The sequence below is a fragment of the Cervus elaphus genome, chromosome 4, assembly GCF_910594005.1.
Source record: "Cervus elaphus chromosome 4, mCerEla1.1, whole genome shotgun sequence".
NCBI lineage: Eukaryota > Metazoa > Chordata > Mammalia > Artiodactyla > Cervidae > Cervus > Cervus elaphus.
In genome coordinates this window covers 13285347-13309990 of record NC_057818.1, presented here as the reverse complement: position 1 = coordinate 13309990, position 24644 = coordinate 13285347, and the positions used below count along the sequence as shown (strand labels likewise).

The 24644-nt window shown below is 43.2% G+C and overlaps 1 protein-coding gene across 1 annotated transcript in view; it reads left to right on the top strand.

Moving 5' to 3' along the window:
- Nucleotides 1–3843: 3843 nt before the first annotated feature.
- Nucleotides 3844–24644, top strand: part of GINS2 (GINS complex subunit 2) — a 34813-nt gene continuing 14012 nt past the window's right edge. Inside the window, exons 1-2 of the mRNA XM_043898216.1 lie at nucleotides 3844–4037; nucleotides 4259–4373. Of these exons, the coding sequence (XP_043754151.1) occupies nucleotides 3948–4037; nucleotides 4259–4373 (205 nt within the window). The 5' untranslated portion in view covers nucleotides 3844–3947. The remainder of the gene's footprint in view (nucleotides 4038–4258; nucleotides 4374–24644) is intronic.

Sequence of the window (24644 nt, the reverse complement as noted above, 5' to 3'; positions counted from 1 at the left end):
GAAAGGTCAGGCATGCTATGTTGGTCGGGGAGAGGGGTTACATCTTTGGGGTTGGTCTAGAATGACAATTTTTTTCTGAGCCCAGACATGGCTCCCTGATTCTTATTTCTTGAGTCTGTTCTTCCTTAAATACATTCCCAGGGGAAATGGTTACTAATGCTTGCAGTTTATTTTCCATTTATTTTTAATGCTAAAGCCACACATACTAATTAAAACCAGCAACAAAAAAAAGCTTTGTAAGTGGCTTCCTGCAGTGTGTGTGGAGGGGTTGGTGTGTGGAGGGCAGAGGTCATGGTCAATGTTGACCTAGGAGGAATGAACAGCTTTGGTCGCCCATGAAGCCCATTACCCCAACCCCGTGATGTTCCCAGGCTCCAAGAGGCAATGGAACGTTCGCGTCCTCGACGTGGGATTCATGCTGTATGCCTCCGGGAGGGGAGGCTGGGAGGGGAGAAAAGTGTGAAAACAGATGGAAATGTAATTTTTTAATGACAGCAGCAGATGGCAAAAAGACACAAGAGTGTATTTGCACCGTGTCGGAGGCATTTGAGAGCTCCCACCAGGCTCAGCCGTGATGTGCGCCCTGCAGCTTACGGGCTGGCTCCCCTGCCAGACTCTGGTGGCCTGCAAGCAGCAGGGAGGGACTCACAGGCCCAGCGGTGGCGATTAGGAGGACACTGCTGGGCTGTGTGGAGCCACAGGCAGCTGGGAAAGACCTGTGGCCACTGGGTGGGGTCCGGAGGCTTCCCCAGGCCAGGCTTTCCGGGACCCTGCAGGCAGTCCACGGGCTCTGGTTTCAGACCGTCCCTCCTCTTGGTCCCCTGGGCTGCTGCCCTAGGTGCTATCCCTAGAACATCCACTCCCAGCCTTCAGGTGATTCTCCTGCTGCTGGACTGGGTCCCACCCCCACTCCGCCCCCCGGAGCTCTCTTTCTGTAAACTGCTTATCTGTTCACATCACTCCCTGACCTGCATCTCTCACCCGGCCCGCTCAGCATCTGGTCAGGTTCTGGGGAGCAGCTTACACAGCGGCCCTGGAGAACCGGAGCTGTCTGTCTTTCCTGCTTCACTCACCACCGCACTCAGCAGGGAGAAGGACACCTTGAGGGCTGTCGTGAGCAGAGCCAGCCCTGCCGCCGGGCGCCGGAACCATGGCTGTCTGCACAGCTGGGCCAGACGCGTCTGAGAAGTTCGCCTACATCAGTCATTCCCTCCCCGCCTCCCGAGGGCTCTAGGAGGTGAAGGTCGGAAGAGGTACCAGTTGGAGTGGCTGGGTCTCACCAGTAGAATTTGCCAGTGGCCAGAAACAGCAGGGGAGTCAGGCCTGCAGGGGTCATGCTATCAGCCCTGCCTCGGAGACCTTAGAGGGTCCCAGGTAGTGAAGTAGTCTTTTTCCTTGGCGGGTACCATCCCAAGGGCCCCTTTCAGCTGGGCTGACGGAAGAGTTTCAGGAGGAGGTGTTTTTGTGCTCTGCATGTCCCTTCTGCTTCCATGACTGTAATTCTAGCCATCTCCCTAGCTGTGAGACGCCACCCGCAGCAAGTCGCTGCTTCCCCGCCAGTCCCCGGGGACCACGGGAGAGCAGGGACATCTGGGTGGTTTCCACCTTTTGGCTGTTGTGAATCCTGCTGCTTTAACAAGCCCCTTAAGGACCTTGACCAATACCTTAGCCAATACTTGTTTGTCCAATACTTGTCCAATGTTTGTCCAATACATGTCCAATACTTTGGCCACCTGATGTGAAAAACTGACTCATTTGAAAAGACCCTGATGCTGGGAAAGATTGAAGGTGGGAGGAGAAGGGGACGACAGAGGATGAAATGGTTGGATGGCATCACTGACTCAATGGCCATGAGTTTGATTAAACTCCGGGAGTTGGTGATGGACAGGGAGGCCTGGCGTGCTGCAGTCCATGGGGTCACAAAGAGTCGGACACGACTGAGAGACTGAACTGAACTGAAGGACCTTGGTGTCTGCTCAAGTTTGAGGCTCCAAGATGCCACCATTCTATAGTGTGAAAAGCCACACCCGCTTTGTCCCATTCTGTCTACAACCCTGTGAGGCATGTCGCCACGTTCACAGAAAGGACACCAGGATACTGGGCTCTGCTAGCACTCATGATCCCGCCACGGCCTCTCTGAACCTCAGCTCTCCCACCAGCTCTTTTCCTTTGCACTTTTACAGTCTGTGGAAATCAGGGAGGGAAGCCTCTCCAACTTTGAAACGCAAATATTTGCCAGTCAAGGAAACATTGTCCCATCAATCAAAACCCAGACAAGTTGGCACACACTGTCTGCAGATGCCTGAGGGAGCTTCTATTTTAGGAGGGGCCAGGTGGCCTGCCACCCCCCTCTTCCCCAAATACCCTGGGACTCCTCTTCCTACCTTGCTTGCAGATGAAGAGACAGACGTTCAGAGTGGTCACTTGCTCTCGGTTACACAGCATCCCGAGGGATCTTTTATTTTCTTGGAAAGTATTTATCTTCGTAAATGACACAATGAAGGAAATCTCCAGGCTCATCATGATCATTTCCTTCGCAGATAAACAACAAACTGCTTTCCAGGCCATGTAAATTGGCAGAACTGGATGATGGCTTTATTTCATCTTCCCAACAACCTGACATGGGGCAGTTTTCTGGATGGTTAGACAGGAAAGTGTGTGTGTGTTTTTTGGAGTATGGAGCTTTCCTGAAGGGATCTAGAACCCTGAAATCCTCCTGTCACATATGCTTTTTCTTGGAACCTAAAGGTAATGCTGTCAAATTCAGCATCCCCCCCACCCCAGTCCTCCTCTAGCTGCGTCACCTCAGGTGGAAGCTCTCCTGGCTTATCATCACCCCACTGGAATCCCCCTGACCTTGGTTAGAGGTCAGTCCTCTATCCTCACCCAGACCACTGAATCAGAAGTCTGCGGGAGCGTGCACGTCAACACTGGGCATTTCTGGGGGAAGAGTGAGGGAGGGTAGGGAAGGGATGCTGCCAGAGGAGGGCCTGAGAACCACTCTTGCTGTGGGTTCACGTGAACCCACCCTATAGAGGGCACCCGGACCAACCACAGTTAAGAGCCGAACTCACCATGCGTATTTGCAAACTTGCCCCTTCACAGGTTTCACCTGCGGAGACTGTAAAAGTGCAGGTTCTGAGCCTTTCCTCCAGCAGTTTCTGAATTGGAATATGTGGGTGCAATGAAGGAATCTACATTTTTATAGATGTTACCCCGTGTACAGAGAGGCCGGAAGATTGTTAACTTAAAAGAAACAAAGCCTTCCCTCACTCTGCTTGGGTGGGTAGGTCGGTGGGGTGGGGTCCCGCGTTTGTGTAGCCAGGTTACACCGTGACCAATTATATGCATTAACTCCTGGCTCCGAAGGCGGTGACAGAAGATGAGATGGTTGGATGGCATCACCGATTCAATGGACATGAGTCTGAGCCAACTCGGGGAGATGGTGATGGACAGGGAAGCCTGGCGCGGGGCAGTCCATGGGGTCGCAGAGTCGGACACGACTGAGCGACTGAACAACAACTGCCGGCCCCGAAGCCTACCCACCTCCAGTTTGACCCGCGGTGTGGGAGGGCAGGCGACCGGGGCTCGTGAGGGACACCAAGGGCGGTTCTAGGTGCAGGTGAGCCGGCGGCTCCAGGTGAGCTGAGCACTGGAGGGGCGGGACCGGGACACGGGGGAGGGCGGGGCCTACCGCGAGGGGGCGGGACCCACTCCGCAGACACGTTCAAGCTCGCCAATCCGCGGGCTCGTAACAGTCGCTCTCCCCGCCTTCCACCGCCCCACCTAGAGCGCCGTCTTTCTATAGGCCGGCCGAGGCTCCTTCCGGCCAGGGGGCGGGCTCTGCGCGGTGGCGGGAAAGCGGCGGACACAGTGGTGTTTTCTCGGAAGCTGAGGGACCTGAGGCGGCGGCGGCGGAGAGTCCCGGGTCGGAAGCTGGCGACGCCATGGACGCAGCGGAGGTGGAGTTTCTGGCCGAGAAGGAGCTGGTCACCATCATCCCGAACTTCAGCCTGGACAAGATCTACCTCATCGGGGTGAGAACCGCTGGGCCTCCGGCTCGCTCTGGTGGGCTCCCGCTCCCGGGGGGCGGGGTTGTCGGGGCCCAGGGCCCGCAGGTGTAGTCGGGCGGGGCTGGGGAACCTGTGCAGAGGGGCGGCGGGGCGCGGGGCCGGCCGAGACCGCGCAGGGCGTCAGCCCGTGAACGGCGGAGGTCCAAGCCCTACACTTGTGAATGACGGGGTGTGCGTGTTTGCAGGGCGACCTGGGGCCTTTCAACCCCGGCCTACCGGTGCAGGTTCCTCTGTGGCTGGCAGTCAACCTGAAGCAGAGACAGAAGTGTCGGCTGCTCCCGCCCGAGTGGATGGACGTGGGTGAGGACGCCGAGCGGGCCCCGCGAGTGGTTGGGAGACGGGGTGCCATTTAGGGGGCGTGTGTACCAACTGTAGTTCAGGTTTTCACTGTAATATTATTTCCACTCGCTTTATTTAAAAAAAAAATTTCATTTTATTTTTTGTTTATTTGTTTAGCTGCGCCAGGTCTTAGTTGCAGGCATGCAGGGTCTTTTAGTTGTGATTTGGGGGATCTAGTTCTCTGACCAGGGATTGAACCTGGGTCCCTTTCATTGGGAGCGCGCGGGAGTCTTGGCCACTGAACCACCAGGAAGGTCCCTGGTTTTTATTTTATATTGGAGTATTAGTTGAATAACAATGTTGTGTTAGTTCCTGGTGTGCAGCAAAGTGATTCAGGTATATGTGCTTGTGTCTACTCTTTTTTGAAATTCTTTCTACATTTTGGTTATTAGAGAATATTGAGCAGAGTTCCATGTGCTATGTAGTGGGTGCTTGTTGGTTATCCATTTTAAATCTAGCAGGACACATTCCTGTAGCACATAGAACTCTGCTCAAGGTTATGTGGCATCCTGAATGGGAGGGGAGTTTGGGGGAGAATGGATATATGTATACGGATGGCTGAGTCCCTTTGCTGTTCTCCTGAAGAGGTCACAACATTGTTTGTTAATTGGCTATGCCTCAGTACGAATGGGGCTTCCCAGGTGACTCAGTAGGTAACAGTCCACCTGCAACGCAGGGGATGTGGGTTTGATCTTGGGTGGGAAAGATCCCTGAAGGAGGGCATGGCCACCCACTCCAGTATTCTTGCCTGGAGAATCCTCTTAGACAGAGGAGCCTGTTGGCCTATTGTCCTTAGGGTCGCAAAGAGTTGGACGCGACTGAAGCAACTAAGCAGGCACACATGCAATACAAAAGAAAAAGTTCAAATTTAACAAATAATAAATATGATAGTGTGTATATCTCAGTCCCAAACTCCCAGTGTATCCCTCCCCTCCACCTTTCCCCTTTCCTAACTCAAAGTTTGTTTTCTAGGCCTGAGTCTGTTTCTGTTTTGTAAATAAGTTCACTTGTATCATTTTTTTTTTTAGATTCCCCATATGGGGAATCTAAAAAATATGTATCACCTATATAACACACAGATGTTTTCTCCTATATAGTATGGGTTGTTTTTACATGTTCTTCATAGTGTCCTTTGACACACAGTGTTTAAAAATTTTAATGAAGTGCTGTTTATCAGCTCTTTCTTTTGTTGCTTGTGCTTTTACTATTTGTCTTTTTCTGCCTGGTTTTCTTCAGTTAGCCTGATGATATCCAGGTCCATCCATGTTGCTGCAAGTGACATTATTTCATTCTTTTTAATGGCTGGGTGATACTCCAGTGTGTGTGTACACACACCACATCTTGTTCATTCATCTGTCGGTGGACACTTACGTTGCTTCCATGTCTGGGCTATTGTAAACAGGGCTGCAGTGAACATTGGGGTGCATGTGCTTATTTATTTATTTTTGGCTGCACTGTGCATTATATGGGATCTTAGTTCCCTGACCAGGGATAGAACCCGAGCCCCCTGCAGTGAAATCTCTGAGTCTTAACCACTGGACTTCCAGGGAAGTCCCACTTGTATCTTTTTTGTTTTTTTTTTTTTACAAAAAACAATTTATTTTTTGTTTTTACAAAAAACACAAATTTCAGAGAAGTCTTTTTTTTTTTTTTTTAACATATTTAGTTTTTTATGTATTTATTTTTGGCTGTGTCAGGAGCTTCCCTGATAGCTCAGTTGGTAAAGAATCTGCCTGCAGTGCAGGAGACCCTGGTTCGATTCTTGGGTCAGGAAGAGCCATTGGAGAAGGGAAAGACTACCCACTCCAGTATTTTGGGGCTTCCCTTGTGGCTCAGCTGGTAAAGAATCCACTTGCAGTTCGGGTAGACCTAGGTTCGATCCCTGGGTTGGGAAGATCCCCTGGAGAAGGGAAAGGCTACCCACTCCAGTGTTCTGGCCTGGAGAATTCCATGGATAGTCCATGGGGTCTCAAAGAGTCAGACACGACTGAGTGACTTTCACTCACTCACTGTTTTGGCTGTGCTGGGTCTTCACTGCTGCACAGGCTTTTCTCTGGTCGTGGCAAGCGAGGGCTACTCTCTAGTTCTGTGCACAGGCTTCTCACTGCAGTGGCTTCTCCCATCGCTGCGGCTCCTGGGCTGTAGAGCACAGGCTCAGTAGTTGTGCACAGGCCTAGTTGCTCTGCCGCAGGTGGGATCTTCCTGGACCAGGGATCGAACCCTTGTCTCCTGCATTGGCAGGCAGATTCTCTACTACCGAGCCACCAGGGAAGCCCTAGGCTTCTACCTTTTGTTTGTTTGTTTGCATTTTTTTTCCTCTTATATTTTTTTATTATTTTTTCCTCTTATATTTTAAAATTAATTATTTTATTTTTAATTCAGAGATAACTGCTTTACAATGTTGGTTTGATTTCTGCCATACATCAACATGATTTAGCCAGAGTGATTTAAGTCAGAGAGAGAAAAACAAATATCTTAACCACATGTATATGGAATCTAGAAAGATGGTACTGATAAACTGACTGCAGGGTAGCAGTGGAGACGCAGACATAGAAACCAGCTTGTATCTGTTTGAACTGAGTGTTTTTCCAGCTAGATGCCTTCAAGTAGTGGGATTGCAGAATCCTGGTAGTTCTTTTTATAGTTTTCTGAGGACCCTCTATACTGTTTTCCATAGTGGCTCCACCAGTTTACATTCCCACCAATAGTGTAGGAGGTTTCTGTTTTCTTCCCACCCTCAGCATTTATTGTTTGTAGTTTTTTTAAAAAAGCATTTTATTGTAACTTCTGTTTTAGGAAAGTATATGAGTGGCTTCATGGCTAAGTCTTGTCCAACTCTTGCAACCCCATGGCCTGTAGCCCGCCAGGCTCCTCCATCCATGGGATTTCCCAGGCAAGAATACTGGAGTGGGTTGCCGTTTCCTTCTCCAGGGGATCTGCCTGACCCAGGGATGGAACTCAGGTCTCCTGCATTGGAGGCAGATTCTTTACTGACTGAGGCACCAGGGAAGCCCCTATTTGTAGATTTTTTTTTTTTTTTTAATGTGTTTTCTTGTCTGTGCTGTATGTCATGTGGGATCTCAGTTCCCTGACCAACCAGGGATCTAACCCATGCCACTTGCTTTGGAAACCTGGAGTCTTAACCACTGGACCTCTAGGGAAGTCCTTATTTTTTGTAGAATTTTTGATGCTCACCATTCTGATTGGTGTGGGGTGATATCTCATTGTAGGTTTTTTTCTTTTTTTTTTTAAGGACTTTATTTTTTTATCTTATTTATTTTTTGACTGTCCTGGATCTTCTTTGCTGCATGGGCTTTTCTCTAGTTGCTGCGAGCTGGGTCTGTTCTTTCATTCTGGTGTGCGGGCTTTTCTTGTTGCAGAGCACAGGTTATAGGGCACTCGGGCTTCAGGAGTTGAGTCACGTGGGCTCAGTAGTCATGATTTTTGGGCTCTAGAGCACAGGCTCAATATTTCGAAGCATGGGCTTAGTTACTCCAAGGCATATGGGAATCTTCTTGGACCAGGAATCAAACTGGTGTCTCCTGCATTGGCAGGCAGATTCTTTTCCACTGAGGCACCAGGGAAACCCTCATTGTAGTTTTGATTGCATTTCTCTAATAATTAGTGATATTGAGCATCTTTTCATGTACCTCTTAGTAGACATCTGTATGTCGTCTTTGGAGAAAAGTCTTTTTAGGTCTCCTGCCTGTGTTTTGATTGGGTGTTTGGTTTTTTTTTTTTTATATTGAGATGCATGAGCTCTTTGCAAAATTTGGAGATTGATCTTTTGTTGGTCATGTTATTTGCAAACATCTCCCATTCTGTGGGTTGTCTTTTGTTTGTGGTTTACTTTGCTGTGCAAAAGCTTTTGAGTTTAATGAGGTCCTTTTTGTTTTTGATTTTACCTTAGAGTATAGTAGATTAGCAAAGTGATTCAGTTAAATATATACATATATCTGCCCTTTTTAAATTTCTTTTCTCATTTAGTCTATCAGACTATTGAGCAGAGTTCCATGTGCTGTGCAGTAGGTCCTTGTTGGTTATCTATTTTATTTATTTATTTTTAACTTTTTATTTTGTATTGGAGTATAACTGATTAACAGTGTTGTGATGTTACAGGTGGACAGCAAAGTGACTTAGCCATCTGTATATATGTATCCATTCTCCCCCAAATTCCCCTCCCATCCAGGATGCCACATAACATTGAGTGGAGTTCCATATACTATAGAGTAGGTCCTTGTTGGTTATCTGTTCTGAATATAGCAGAGTGTACATGTCTTTTTCAAACTCCCTAACTATTCTTTCCCCCTGGCAACCATAAGTTCTTTCTCTGTGAGTCTCTTTCTGTTTTGTAGGTTTGTTTGTATCATTTCTTTTTAGATTCCACATATATGGAATGTCATGTGATGTTTCTCTTCTGTCTGACTTACTTCACTCACTATGACCATTTCTAGGTCCGTCCATGTTGCTACAGATGGCATTATTTCATTCTTTTTAATGGCTGAGTAATATTCCTAATACATACATAACATTTCTTGATCCATTCCTCTCTCAATGGACACTTAGGTTGCTTCTGTGTCTTGGCTATTGTAAACAGTGCTGTAATGAACATTGGGGTGCATGTGTCCTTTAGGATCATGTTTTTCTCTGGATATACGCCCAGGAGTGGGATTGCAGGGCCATATATATGGTAGGTCTGTTTTTTAAGGAACCTCCATACTGTTCTCCAGAGTGACTGCACCAATTTACATTCCCACCAACAGTGTAGGAGAGTTCCCTTCTCTGCACACCCTATCTGGCATTTATTGTGTGTGCATTTTTTGATGATAGCTATTCTGGCTGGTGTGAGGTGATATTTCATTGTAGTTTTGATTTTTATTTCTCTAATAATCAGCAACGTTAAACATTTTTTTAAGTGCCTTTTGGCCATCTGTCTTCTTTGGAGAAATATCTATTTAGGTCTTCTGCCCATTAATTGATTGGGTTGTTTTAATGCTATTAAGCATCCCGAGCTTTTTGTAAATTTTGGAGAGTAATCCCTTGTTGGTCACATCATTTGCAGACATCTCCCATTCTGTGGGTTGTCTTCTTTTTGTTTTTATTTTACATTGAAGTGTAGTTGATTAACAATGTTGTATCATTTTCAGCTGTACAGCAGAGTAATTCAGTTATACATATACCTGTATTTTTTCTTTTTCAAATTCTTTTTTCATTTAAGCTATTAGAGATTATTGAAAGTTCCCTGTGCTGTACAGTAGGTCCTTGTTGGTTATCTGTTTTACACATTTTAGTGTGTATATTTCAATCCCAAATTCTCAATTCATCCCTTCCCTCCACCTTTTGCTACTGATAATCGTAAGTTTGTTTTTTAAGTCTGTGACTCTGTTTCTGTTTTGTAAATAAGTCTATTTGCATGTTTTTCAGTTCTGCATATAAGCGACATTATGTGATATTTGCCTTCCTCTGTGTGGCTTACCTCACTTAGTATGATAATCTTCAGGTCTATCCATGTTGCTGTAAGTGGCATTATTTCATTCTCTTTCATGGCTGAGTAATATTCCGGTGTATATATGTAGCATATCTTCTTTATGAATGTATCTGTTGATGGACATTTAGGTTTCTTCCTTGTCTCAGCTGTTGTAAGCAGTGCTGCTATGAATATAGCAGTGCATGTGTCTTTTTGAATTATAGCTTTGTCCAAATATGTACCCAGGAGTGGGATTGCTGGATTATATGGTAACTCTGTTTGTAGATTCTAAGGAACCTCCATACTGTTCTCCGTAGTGACTGTTGTTCAGTAACTAAGTCGTGTCTGACTCCTAGTGACCCCATGGACTGCAGCACACCAGCCTACTCTGTCCTCCACTGTCTCCCAGAGTTTATTCAACTTTATGTCCATTGGGCTAATGATGCTATCTAACCATCTCATTTTCTGCTGCCCCTTCTTTTGCCTTCAATCTTCCCCTGCATCAGGGTCTTTTCCAAGGAGTCAGCTCTTTGCATCAGGTGGCCAAAGTATTGGAAATTCAGCATCAGGACTTTCAGTGAATATTCAGGGTTGATTTCCTCTGGGATTGACTGCTCTGATCTTGCCGTCCAATGAACTCTCTCAAGAGTCTTGGGCACCACGGTTTGTTCCCACCAACAGTGTAGGAGGTTTCCCTTTTCTCCACACCCTCTCCAGCATTTACTGTCTGTAAACTTTTTGATGATGACAATTCTGACCAGTGTGAGATGATATTTCATTGTAGTTCTGATTTGCATTTCTCTGATAATTAGCGATGTTGAGCATCTTCTCATGTGCCTGTGGTCATCTGTGTGTCTTCTTTGGACAGAAGTCTGTGTAGGTCATCTTCCATTTTTTGATGGGTTGTCTATTTTTTTGGTATTGAGCTACATGAGCTCTTTGTCAGTTTTGGAGATTGATCCTTTGTTGGTCTCATCATTTGCAAATCTCTCTCCCATTTTGTGGGTTGTCTTACTGTTTTCCTTATGGTTTCCTCTGCTGTGCAAAAGCTTTTCAGTTTCATTTGGTCTCATTTATTTTTGGTTTTAATTTTTATTTTCTATCAGTATAGTTGAATAACAATGCTTAGTTCCCGGTGTACAGCATAGTCACTCAGTGATACATGTACATATGTCTCTTTCTCAAGTTCTTTTCCTGTTTGGTCATTAAAGAATAGTGAGCAGAGTTATCTTGGGTGTACTGTAGATCCTTGTTGGTTATTTATTGTAAATATAGTAGTGTGTTTATGTCAGTCCCAAACTCCCAATTTATTTTTCCCCTCCACTTTTCTGTGAGTCTGTTTTTGTCTCGTAAATAAGTTCATTTGTATCTTTGTCTGGCTTACTTCACTTATTTTGATAATCTCCAGGTCCATCCATGTGGCTGCAAATGGAATTATGTCACTGGTTTTTTTTTTTAATTGAAGTATAGATGATTTATAATGTTGTGCCATCTCAGCTACACAGCAAACTGACTTAGTTATATATATATATTTTAATATTCCTTTCCATTATGGTTTATCCCAGGAGGTTAGATATAGTTCCAGTGTTAAGCAGTAGGACCTTGTTGTTTATCCATTCTAAGTGTAACAGTTTGCATCTACCAACCCAAACTGCCTGTCCACTCCCTCTCCCCTCCATTCGTCCCCCTTAACAATCAAAAGTCTGATCTCTGTGTGAGTCTGTTTCTGTTTTGTAGATAGGTTCATTTGTGCCATATTTTATTTTTTTAGGTGTTTATAATTCTTTATTTGGCATAATTTTAAACTTACAGAAAGGTTGTAAGAATACTGTAAACAAAATCCATGTACCCTCTACATAGATTCACCAGCTTCTATCTGCCAAACTGTGTATAGGCATGTTATTTTTTTTTCTGAATCACTGAGAGTAAGTTGGAGACAGTATATACCTTTAGTAGTACACAATGTGTGTACTTCCTAAGAGCAAGAATATTTCCTTATATTGCTTCAGTATAATTCTCAAAATTGTGAAATTTAACATTGACGCAATATTATTATCTAATCCACACTCCATATTCAGATTTTTAAATTGTCCCATTGGTGTCCTTTACAGCTATTATTTCTCCATTTCAGGATCCAGTTCACAGTCCCGCAAGGGATTTACTGTTCTTTTTCTATAGACTCCTTTAATGTGGAACATTTCCTCAATCTTTGTCTTTATTGATCTTAAAATTTTTAAGGGTACAGCAATTATTTTATAGACTGTCTCTCAGCTTGGATTTGCCTCACATTTCCTCAGAATTAGATTCAGGTTATACATTTTTAGCAGAGATGCCCGGAAAGTGATGTTGGGGCCTCCTCATTGCATTATATCAAGAGGCATGTAATGGGAAGGAAATCCAAAAAAGGAGAAGGTGTATGTATACATATAGCTGATTCAGGCTTTCCTGGTAGCTCAGTTGGTAAAGAATCTCACCTGCAATGCAGGAAACCCCGGTTGGATCCTGGGTCAGGAAGATCCCTGGAGAAGGGCTAGGCTGCCCTCTCCAGTATTCTTGGGCTTCCCTGTGGCTCAAGTGGTAAAGAGTCTGCCTGCAATGCGAGTGACCTGAGTTCGATCCCTGTGTCGGGAAGATCCCCTGGAGGAGGGCATGGCTGCCCACCCCAGTATTCTTGCCTGGAGAATCCCGTGGACAGAACAGCCTGGTGGGCTGCAGTCCGTGGCGTGGCAGAGTTGGACGTGACTGAACGACTGAGCACAGCATGGCTGATTCCCTTCGCTGTACAGTGGAAGCGAACAGCATTGTAAAGCCGCTGCACTCCAAAAAAGAAACAGAGGCGTATGACATCAGATTGCCTGAAATCGATGAACTTAGCTTTGATCCTTTTGCTTGTCATATTCTTACCCAGCAGTTTGTGCATCCATTGATTTACTGCTATACTTATTTGTTGTCGTTTGATTGTAAAAGAGAGCCCATCACATCTATGTATGTATGTATGTATGCATTTATTTATATTAAAAGAAACTCATGGATTTTTATTTTATGCAATTGGTTAAAACCAACTGTTTTACTGTATACTTTAATATTAAACTTATTTCAAATTTGGCCAGTGGGAGCCCCTTTGGGCTGGCTTCTCTGTCCTTTTATTATGTCACTATCATTCTTTGAGCACATTCTTATTTCTGAGACAAGATGTTTCAGGCTTAGTTAAGCTTTCCCTACCCCAAACTCAGATTGGCCCTCTCAGCTTGTTTTATCTTAATGGAGAACAGCTTTGAGAAACCACATGCCACGGACTCCCCTGGTGATGCAGTGGTTAATACTTCAGCATCCATTGCGGAAGGTAGGAGTTCAGTCCCTGGTCAGGAAACTAAGATCCCGCATGCCTTGCAGCCAAAAATCCAAAATGTAAAGCAAACAATATTGTAACAACTTCAATAAAGAGTTTAAAAAATTGGCACACATCAAAAAAAAAACTTGAAAAACAGAAGGAAACCTTGTGCCAAACATACCATAGCTTCTGTCCTCTCCTCACACAAAGCTAGGGAAAAATTTTAAATACACAGTATATATGCACACACACTGAATTTTTTTTATCATATATTTCAGGTTCTCACAATATAATTGGACTTGCAGGTTTAAAGATATGGGTGATTATCACTTATGCTTCCATCTCCTCTCCCACCTTTTTCTACATTTTAATTGCATGTAAATATGGAAAAATTAAGAATGATGCTATATCTACTTTCTGTTCTGTAACCCTGTTTGTGTGTACACGTGTTCGCTCAGTCAGCAAGTTGTGTCAGACTCTTTGCGACCCCATGGACTGTAGCCCGCCAGGCTCCTCTGTCCATGGGATTTTGGGCAAGAATACTGAGTGGGTTGCCATTTCCTTCTCTAGGATATGCCATATTTTAGATTCCACATATAACCGATATATGATATTTGTCCTGACTTACTTCAACTTAGTTTGGTGATGCCTAGTTCCATCCATGTTGCTGCAGTTGGCATCATACTATTCTTTTTTATGGATGAGTAGTATTTCATTGTATGTATTTACCATATAAATATATATGAATTCGTCTGTTGATGGATGTTTGGGTTTCTTCCATGTCTCAGCTGTTGTAAGCATTGCTGCTATGACCATAGGGTGCATGTAACTTTTTGAATTCTAGTTTTGTCCATATATATGCCCAATAGTTGGATCATATGATAGCTCTAGTTTTATTTTCTGAGGAACCTTCATACTGATCTCCATGGTGGCTGCACCAACTTACAGTGCCACCAACAGTTTAGGCGGGTTCTCTTCCCCACACCCTCTCCAGTATTTATTGTTTGTACAGTTGTTGATGATGGCCTTTCTGACAGATGGGAGGTGATATCTCATTCTAGTTTTGATTTGCTTTCCTCCAATAATTATGTGGTGTTGAGCTCTTCTCATGTGCTTCTTGCACAGCTGTATGTATTCTTTGGAGAAAAGTCTATTGGAGTCGTCTTTAAGCAATTCGATTGTTTATTTTTATATCAAGCTGCATAAGCTCTTGTAATTTTGGAGATTGGTATCTTGTGGGTCTAATCGTTTGCAGATACTTTCTCCCGTTCTGTGGGTTGTCTTTTCATTTTGTTTATGGTTTCTGTTGCTGTGTAAAAGCTTTTAATTGTGGCCCCTTTGCTTACTTTGACTTTTAGTTCTTACCTTTTATTGCAGTTTAGTTAAAATAAAGTAGTTAGTCTCAGGTGTGCAGCGTAGTGTACAGATTCAGTTGTGTATATACCTGTATCTACACTTGTCCAGATTATTTTCCCATTTCAGTTATTACAGAATAGTGAGCAGAGTTTCCTCTGTTATACAGTTGATCCTTGTTGGTTATTTATTTTAAATATAGTAGTGTGTGTACGTCATTTCCATACTTCCAATTTATCCCTCGCCTCCACTGTTCCTTTTTGCAAATGATAAGTTTGTTTTCCAAGTCTCTGAGTCTGTTTCTATTTTGTGAATAAATTCATTTGTATTTTTTTGTTTTAGACTTCACATATAAGCCATATCATATGGTATTTGTCTTTCTCTGTGTGGCTTAGTTTACATAATATGATAATCTCCAGGTTCATCCATGTTTCTGCAAATGTCTTTCTTTTTAATGGCTGAGTAGTATTCTGTTGTGTGTATGCACCACGTCTTCTTTATCCATTCATCTGTGGATGAGCGTTTGGGTTGCTTCCAGTCTTGGGTACTGTAAGCAGCGCTGCAGTGAACACCGGGTGCATGACCTTTGGAACCATGGTTTTCTCCAGATAAACGACCTTCATTGGAATTCCTGGATCATATGCTAACTCTTCTTTTATCTGTCTAAGGAACCTCCATACTGTTCCCCATAGTGGCTGCACTCATTTACATTCCCACCAGCAGTGTAGGAGTGTAGCCTTTTCTCCAGACCCTCTCCAGCATTTATTGTTGGTAGACTTTTTGATGGTGGCCATTCTGACTGGTGGGAGGTGATATCTCATTGTAGTTTTGATTTACATTTCTCTAATAATTAAAGTGTTGAGCATCTTTTCCATGTGCTTTTTGCCACCTGTCTGTGCCATCTTTGGAGACATGTCTATTTATGTCTTCTGCCCATTTAAAAAAAAGTCACGTATTCATCCTGGCTGTGCTGGGTCTTCACTGCCGCACAGGCTTTGTCTGTCTGTGGGCGGCGGGGGCTCCTTCCCAGTTGCGGCGCCCGGGCTTCTCGCTGCAGCGGCCACTCTGGTTGTGGAGTCCAGGCTGTAGGTGCTCAGGCGTCAGTGGCTGCAGTTCGTGGGCTCAGTCATTGCTGTTCCCAGGCTCTGGAGCACAGATGCGGGGCACAGGCTTAGTTGTGCAGCGAGGGGCATCTTCCCAGATCAGGGATCGAGCCCGTGTCTCCTGCATTGGTAGGTGGGTTCTTTAGCACTGAGCCACCAGAGACACTGTCTGCCCATTTTTTTATTGGGTTGTTTGGGCTTTTTTGTTGTTGAGTTGTGTGAGTTGTTTGTAAATTTTAGAGATTAAGCCCTTGTAGGTCACTTCATTTGCAAATATTTTCTCCAATTCTGTGGGTTGTCTTGTCATTTCCCGTATGGTTCTCTCTGCTGTGCAAAAACTTTTTGAGTTTTATTTGGTTGTATTTGTATATTTTTGGTTTTAGTTTTTATATTGAAATGTAGTTGAGTAACAGTGTTGTCTTAGTTTCAGATTTCCAGCATAGCAATTCAGTTATACATATACATATTGGGCTTCTTAGGTGGCTCTAATGGTGAAGAACCCACCTGCCAATGCAAGAGACGTGGGTTTGATTCTGGCTGAGGAAGATCCCCTGGAGGAGGACATGGTAACCCACCCCAGTATTCTTGCCTGAGAATCCCATAGACAGAGGAGCCTGGTGGGCTGCGAGCCTTAGGGTTGCAGTGAGTTGGACACAACTGAAGCAGCTTAGCATGCACATGCATACATGTATCTCTTTCTCAAATTCTTTTCCCTTTATGGTTTTTACAGGATAGTGAGCAGTTCCCTGTGATATACTGTATGTCCTTGTTGGCCATCTATTTTAAATATTGTCGTGTGTATATGTCAATCCCATACTCCCAATTTTTCTCTTCCTTCCACTTTTTCCCTTTGCTAACCGTAAGTTTGTGAGTCTGTTTCTGTTTTGTAAATAAATTCCTTTTTATCTTTTTTTGTTTTTAAATTTTTACAGTGTTGTGCTGGTTTCTGCTGTACAACAATGCAGATCAGCCGTTATTGTGTTTATATCCCCTCCTTTGTGAGCCTCCCTGCCCTCCCCCACCCCACGCCTCTGGGTCATCACAGAGGACCAGACTGGGCTCCCTGTGTCATCCACTTTATCCATGACAGTGTGTGTATGCTGATGCTACTTTCTCCTTCCGTCCCACTGTCTCCCCCGGCCCCGCTGTGTCCACAAGCCCATTCTGTGCATCTGTGTCTCCATTCCGTTCCTGCAAATAGGTTCATCAATACCATCTTTCTAGATTCTATATACATGTGTTCATATACAATATTTGTTTTTCTCTTTCTGACTTACTTCACAAGTAAGTAAGTGAAGATAACAGGATCTAGGTTTATCTAATTCTCTAGAACTGACTCAAATTCATTCTTTTTATGGCTGAGTAATATTCCATTGCATGTATATACCACATCTGCTTTATCCATTCATCTGTTGATGGACATCTAGGTTGCTTCCATGTCCTGACTGTTGTAAATAGTGTTGCAATGAACATTGGGGTACATGTGTCTTTTAGAATTGTGGTTTTCTCAGAGTATGTGTTTCGTAGTGTGATTGCTGGGTCATATGGTAGATTTATTGTCCACAATGGCTGTATCAATTTACATTCCCACCAACAGTATAGGAGGGTTCCCTTTTCTCTGCATCCTCTCTAGCATTTATTGTTTGTACACTTTTTGATGATGGCCGTTCTGTCTAGTGTGAGGTGATAATCTCATTGTAGTTTTCATTTGCATTTCTGTTACAATTAGTGATGTTGAACATCTTCTCATGTGCCTGTGGCCATCGGTGTATTGAACAAAAGTCTTTAGATCTCCTGTCCGTATTTTGATGGGGTTCTTTGTTTTTTGATATTGAGCTGCCTGAGCTCTTTGTCAGTTTTGGAGATTGTCTGTCTCATGATTTGCAGATATTTTCTCCTGTTCTGTGGGCTTTTTCATTTTCCTTATGGTTTTTTCTGCCGTGCAGAGGCTTTTGGGTTTCATTTGATCATATTTGTTTATCTTTTATTGGAGTATACAGTTGAGTTACAGTGTTGTCTTAGTTTCAGGTATACAGCATAGTGATCTAGTGATACACATAGATGTATGTCATCTCAAATTCTTCTCCCATTTTGGTTATTACAGAATAGTGAGCAGAGTGACCTGTGTTTTACTGTAGGTCCTTGTTGGTTATTTATGTTAAATATAGTAATATGTATGTATCAGTCCCAAACTCCCAGTTTCTCTTTCCCCTCCACTTTTCCCCTGTGCCGACCATAAGTTTGTGAGTCTGTTTCTGTTTTGCAGACAAGTTCCTTTCTATAGCTTTTTATAGAATCCACATGTAAGCAATACCATATGATACATGTCTTTCTCTCTCTGGTTTACTACTGTTAGTATGGTAATCTCTGTGTCCATGCATGTTGCTGCAAGGGGAATTATTTCATTCATTTCTTTAAATTGAAGTGTAGATGATTAGCAGTGTTGTGCTCATCTCTGCTGTACGCAAAGTGACTTAGTTATTCACGTGTGTGCATGTGTGTACATTTTTTAAAATACTCTTTTCCGTTATGGTTTCTCCCAGGAGGTTGGATATAGTTCCCAGTGTGAGACAGTGGACCATTCTAAATTAATAGTTTGCATCAACCAATGCAGAATTCATAGTCCACCCCTGTACCTGTCCACCCCTCCTCCCTTTGGCAACCAGAAGTCTGATTTCTATGTGAGTCTGTTCCTGTTTTGTAGATAGGTTCATTTGTGCCATATTTTAGATTCCACATGTAATTGATACCACGTGGTAAGTGTCTTTCTCTTCCTGACTGACTTACTTAGTATGATTATCTTTAATTGCATCCATGTTGCTGCAAATGGCATCATTTCTTTTTTTAATGGCTAAATAGTATTTCATTGTATATATGTACCACTCTATGAATTCATCTGTTGATGGAGATTTAGGTTTCTTTCATGTCTCAGCTATTGTAAGCAGTGCTGCTATGAATATAGGGTACATGTATCTTTTTGGATTTAGTCTGGATATATGCCCAGGAGTGGGGTTATTGGATCATACAATAGCTCTGTTTCTAGATTTCTGAGAAACCTCCATACTGCTCTCCATAAGTTCTCCAACATGTATTAACACCAACAGTGCAGTAGGATTCCCTTTTCTTCATGCCCTCTCCAGCATTTATTGTTTGTAGACTTTTTGATGATGGCCATTCTGACCAGTGTGAGATGATATCCCATTATAGTTTTGATGTGCATGTCTCTGATTAGCAATATTAAGCATCTTTTCATACGTCTCTTGGCCATGTGTATGTCTTCTTTAGAGAAAGTCTGTTTAAGTTTCCTGACCATTTTTCTGATTGGATTGTTTATTTTAGCTACATGAGCTCTTTGTCAAGTTTGGAGATGGGTCTCTTGTTAGTCTTCTCACTTGCAAACATTTTCTCCCATTCTGTGAGTTGTCTTGTTGTTTTGTTTATGGTTTCCTTTGCTGTGCAAAACCTTTTGAATTTAATGAGGTTTCATTTGTTTATTTTTAGTTTTTATTTTTCATTGGAGTGTAGTTGATTGACAGTGTTGTGTTATTTTTAGGTGTACAGCAAAGTGATTCAGTTATAAACACATTACATATATTTTCTCTTTCTCAAATTCTTTTTTCATTTAAATAATTAGAGATTTTTAATCAGAGTTCCCTGTGCTATACAGTAGGTCCTTGTTGGTTATCCATTTTAAATATTTCAGTGCATAATCCCAAACTACCAGTTTATCCCTTCACTCGACGTTTTTCTTTTGGTAATGGTAAGTTTTGTCTAAGTCTGAGTCTGTTGCTGTTTTGTAAATAAGTTCATTTGTATATTTTTAGATTCTGCATATAAGCCATATCATGTGATATTTGCCTTTCTCTGTGTGGCTTACTTCACTTGCTATGATAATCTCCATGTCTACTGATGGTCCGGCAAGTGGTATTATTTCACTCTTTTTAATGACTGAGTAACACTCCAGTGTATAGATGTGGCACATCTTCTTTATGAATTTATCTGTTGAGGGACATTTAGGTATCTTCTGTGTCTCAGCTATTGTAAGCAGCACTGCTATGAACATAGGGGTGCATGTATCGTTTTGAAGTATATATTTGCCCAGTTAGATGCTGGGGGGGTTGCTGGATCATATGATAGCGCTAATTTTAATTTCTGAGCACCTCTATACTGGTTTCCATAGTGGCTGCACCAACTTACATTGCCACTAACAGTTTAGGAGGGTTCTCTTTTCTCCACACCCTCTCCAGCATTTATTGTTTGTACACTTGTTGATGTTGGCCTTTCTGACAGATGTGAGGTGATATCTCATTGTAGTTTTGATTTGTGTTCTTCCAATAATTAGTGATGTTGAGCTCTTCTCATGTGCTTCTTGCATAACAATATGTATTCTTTGGAGAAAAGTCTTTTGGAGTCTTCTTCCCGTTATGTGATTGGATTGGGTTTATATCAAGTTGCATGACTTTATAAATTTTGGAGATGGATCCCTTGTAGCTCTAATTGTTTGAAAATATTTTGTACCATTCTAAAGGTTGTCTGTTCTTTTTTTTTTTTTAGTAGTTTCCTTTGCTATGCAAAAGCTTTTGAGTTCAATTACATCCCCTTTGCTTATTTTTATTTTTGTTTTATATTGTAGTTTAGTTGATTAATAAAGAAATGCAAAAAGCAAAATGACTGTCTGAGGAGGCCTTATAAATAGCTGTGAAAAGAAGAGAAGCGAAAAAACCAAGGAAAAAAGGAAAGATATACCCACTTGAATGCAGAGTTCCAAAGAATAGCAAGGAGACATAAGAAAGCCTTCCTCAGTGATTAGTGCAAAGAAATAGAGGAAAACAACAGAATGGGAAAGACTAGAGATCTCTTCAAGAAAATTAGAGATACCAAGGGAACATTTCATGCAAAGATGGGCTCAATAAAGGACAGAAATGGTAGGGACCTAGCAGAAGCAGAAGATATTAAGAGGTGGCAAGAATACACAGAAGAACTATACAAAAAAGATCTTCACGACCCAGATAATCTCAAAATGGTGTGATCACTCACCTAGAGCCACACATCCTAGAATGTGAAGTCAAGTGGGCCTTTCTAGAAAGCATCACTACGAACAAAGCTAGTGGAGATGATGGAATTCCAGTTGAGCTATTTCAAATCCTAAAAGGTGATGCTGTGAAAGTGCTGCACTCAATATGCCAGCAAATTTGGAAAACTCAGCAGTGGCCACAGGACTGGAAAAGGTCAGTTTTCATTCCAACCCCAAAGAAAGGCAATCCCAAAGAATGTTCAAACTACCGTGAAATTGCACTCATCTCACACATAATGTGAGATTAGTGCAGTAATGCTCAAAATTCTCCAAGCCAGGCTTCAAGAATACGTGAATGAACCGTAAACTTCCAGATAGTCAAGCTGGATTTAGAAAAGGCAGAGGAACCAGAGATCAAATTGCCAACATCCGCTGGATCATCGAAAAAGCAAGAGAGTTCCAGAAAAACATTTACTTCTGCTTTACTGACTATGCCAAAGTCTTTGACTGTGTGGATCACAACAAGCTCTGGAAAATTCCTCAAGAGATGGGAATACCAGACCACCTGACCTGCCTCTTGAGAAACCTGTATGCAGGTCAGGAAGCAACAGTTAGAACTGGATATGGGAGAACAGACTGGTTCCAAATAGGAAAAGGAGTACGTCAAGGCTGTATATTGTCACCCTGCTTATTTAACTTATACGCAGAGTATTTCATGAGAATGCTGGGCTGGAGGAAGCACAGGCTGGAATTAAGATTACCGGGAGAAATATCAATAACCTCAGATATGCAGATGACACCACCCATATGGTAGAAAGTGAAGAAGAACTGAAGAGCCTCTTGATGAAAGTGAAAGAAGAGAGTGAAAAAGTTGGCTGAAAGCTCAACATTCAGAAAACTAAGATCATGGCATCTGGTCCCATCACTTCATGGCAAATAGATGGGGAAACAGTGTCAGACTTCATTTTTTTGGGCTCCAAACTCACTGCAGATGATGACTGCAGCCATGAAATTAAAAGACACTTACTCCTTAGAAGGAAAGTTATGACCAACCTAGACAGCATATTAAAAAGCAGAGACATTACTTTGCCAACAAAGGTCCATCTAGTCAAGACTATGGTTTTTCCAGTGGTCATGTATGGATGTGAGAGCTGGACTATAGAGAAAGCTGAGCACCGAAGTATTGATGCTTTTGAACTGTGGTGTTGGAGAAGACTCTTGAGAGTCCCTTGGACTGCAAGGAGATCAACCAGTCCATCCTAAAGGAAATCAGTCCTGAATATTCATTGGAAGGGCTGATGCTGCAGCTGAAACTCCAATACTTTGGCCCCCTGATGTGAAGAACTGACTCATTTGAAGAGACCTTGATGCTGGGAATGATTGAAGGTAGGAGGAGAAGGGAGTGACAGAGGATGAAATGGTTGGATGGTATCACTGACTCAATGGACATGAATTTCAGTAAACTCCGGGAGGTGGTGATGGACAGGGAGGCCTGGTGTGCTGCAGTCCATGGGTTCGCAAAGAGTCCGACATGACTGAGCAACTGAACTGAACTGAAAGTTTTGTTAGTTTCAGGTGTATAGTGTAGTGATTCAGTTGTATATATACATGTATCTACTCTCTTCAAATTCTTTTCCCATTTCGGTTATTACAGAATAGTGAGCAGAGAGTTCTGTTAGTGGAAAGAGAGTCTGGAGACCCTTCCTCCTGTGGGCCTTGGTTCTCAGTAAGGATCCAAAAAGAATCTAAGGTCCTACCATTACAAGAAGATATTAAGAAGAGGTGGCAAGAATACACAGAAGAACTGTACAAAAAAGATCTTCATGATCCAGATAATCACGATGGTGTGAGCACTCACCTAGAGCCAGACATCCTAGAATGTGAAGTTAAGTGAGCCTTAGAAAGCATCACTACGAACAAAGCTAGTGGAGGTGATGGAATTCCAGTTGAGCTATTTCAAATCCTAAAGGATGATGCTGTGAAAGTGCTGCATGCAATATGCCAGCAAATTTGGAAAACTCAGCAGTGGCCACAGGACTGGAAAAGGTCAGTTTTCATTCCAGCCCCAAAGAATGCTCAAACTACCACACAATTGCACTCATCTCACATGCTAGTAAAGTAATGCTCAAAATTCTCCAAGCCAGGCTTCAGCAATACATGAACTGTGAGCTTCCAGATGTTCAAGCTGGTTTTAGAAAAGGCAGAGGAACCAGAGATCAAACTGCCAACATTCGCTGGATCATCGAAAAAGCAAGAGAGTTCCAGAAAAACGTATATGTCTGCTTTATTGACTATGCCAAAGCCTTTGACTGTGTGGATCACAATAAACTGTGGAAAATTCCTCAAGAGATGGGCATACCAGACCATCTGACCTGCCTCTTGAGAAATCTGTATGCAGCTCAGGAAGCAACAGTTAGAACTGGACATGGAAGAATAGACTGGTTCCAAATAGGAAAAGGAGTACGTCAAGGCTATATATTGTCACCCTGCTTATTTAACTTATATGCAGAGTAGTACATCATGAGAAACACTGGGCTAGATGAAGCACAAGCTGGAATCAAGATTGCCAGGAGAAATATCAATAACCTCAGATATGCGGATGACACCACCCTTATGGAAGAAAGTGAAGAAGAACTAAAAAGCCTCTTGATGAAAGTGAGAGAGGAGAGTGAAAAAATTGGTTTAAAGCTCAACATTCAGAAAACTAAGATCATGGCATCTGGTCCCATCACTTCATGGGAAGTAGATGGGGAAACAGTGGAAACAGTGTCAGACTTTATTTTTTTGGGCTCCAAACTCACTGCAGATGATGACTGCAGCCATGAAATTAAAAGACACTTACTCCTTGGAAGGAAAGTTATGACCAACCTACACAGCATATTAAAAAGTAGAGACATTACTTTGCCAACAAAGGTCCATCTAGTCAAGGCTATGGTTTTTCCACTGGTCATGTATGGATGTGAGAGTTGGACTGTGAAGAAAGCTGAGCGCTGAAGAATTGATGCTTTTGAACTGTGGTGTTGGAGAAGACTCTTGAGAGTCCCTTGGACTGCAAGGAGATCAACCAGTCCATCCTAAAGGAGATCAGTCCTGGGTGTTCACTGGAAGGACTGATGTTGAAGCTGAAACTCCAATACTTTGGCCACCTCATGCTAAGAGTTGACTCATTGGAAAAGACTCTGATCCTGGGATGGATTGGGGGCAGGAGGAGAAGGGGACGACAGGATGAGATGGCTGGATGGCATCACCAACTCAATGGACATGAGTTTCAGTAAACTCCAGGAGTTTGTGATGGACAGGGAGGCCTGGCGTGCTGCGATTCATGGGGTTGCAAAGAGTCGGACACGACTGAGCGACTGAACTGAACTGAACCATTACAAGAAAGTTAATTAACAATAAAGGACAGGTAACCAAGAGTCGGACACAAATGAGCGACTGAGAAAAGAAAAGAAAGAACAGAGAACACCTCGAGAGAGAGGTGGGCCACTCCAAGGGAGGCAAACGGCCCTAGAGGGCTGGGGTACAAGTTTTTAAGGCAGGGTCATTTGCATAATTGAGGAGGGTCACTGATTGACAACCTTGATTGACAGACAGCAGCAGAGGCTCTACTGCACATATCCTTTTCATATAATTAGACATATGTATTCATGGAATGTTTATGAGCAGCTAATGAGTCCAGTGGCCCCCACAGGTTAGTGGTGAGTGTGTGCACGTGTTGTGGTAGGGAAATTCCTGCCAGTTGGCTGGTGGGGAGTTTTCTCCCAGCCCCTTGGCCATTTTTGGAGTACTGGTAGGGGATGTATTGGGGGGGGGGCTTGTATATTGTTCAGTGGGATGAGGCAGCTATTGGACGGTTAGCTGAAGGGGCTGCTTCTCATTGCTCTCAGCTGACACCCTGCGTGCCAGTCCCTTGAGTTATAGAGTTGGTCCTTGTGGGTTATTGATTTTAAGTATGGTAGTGTGT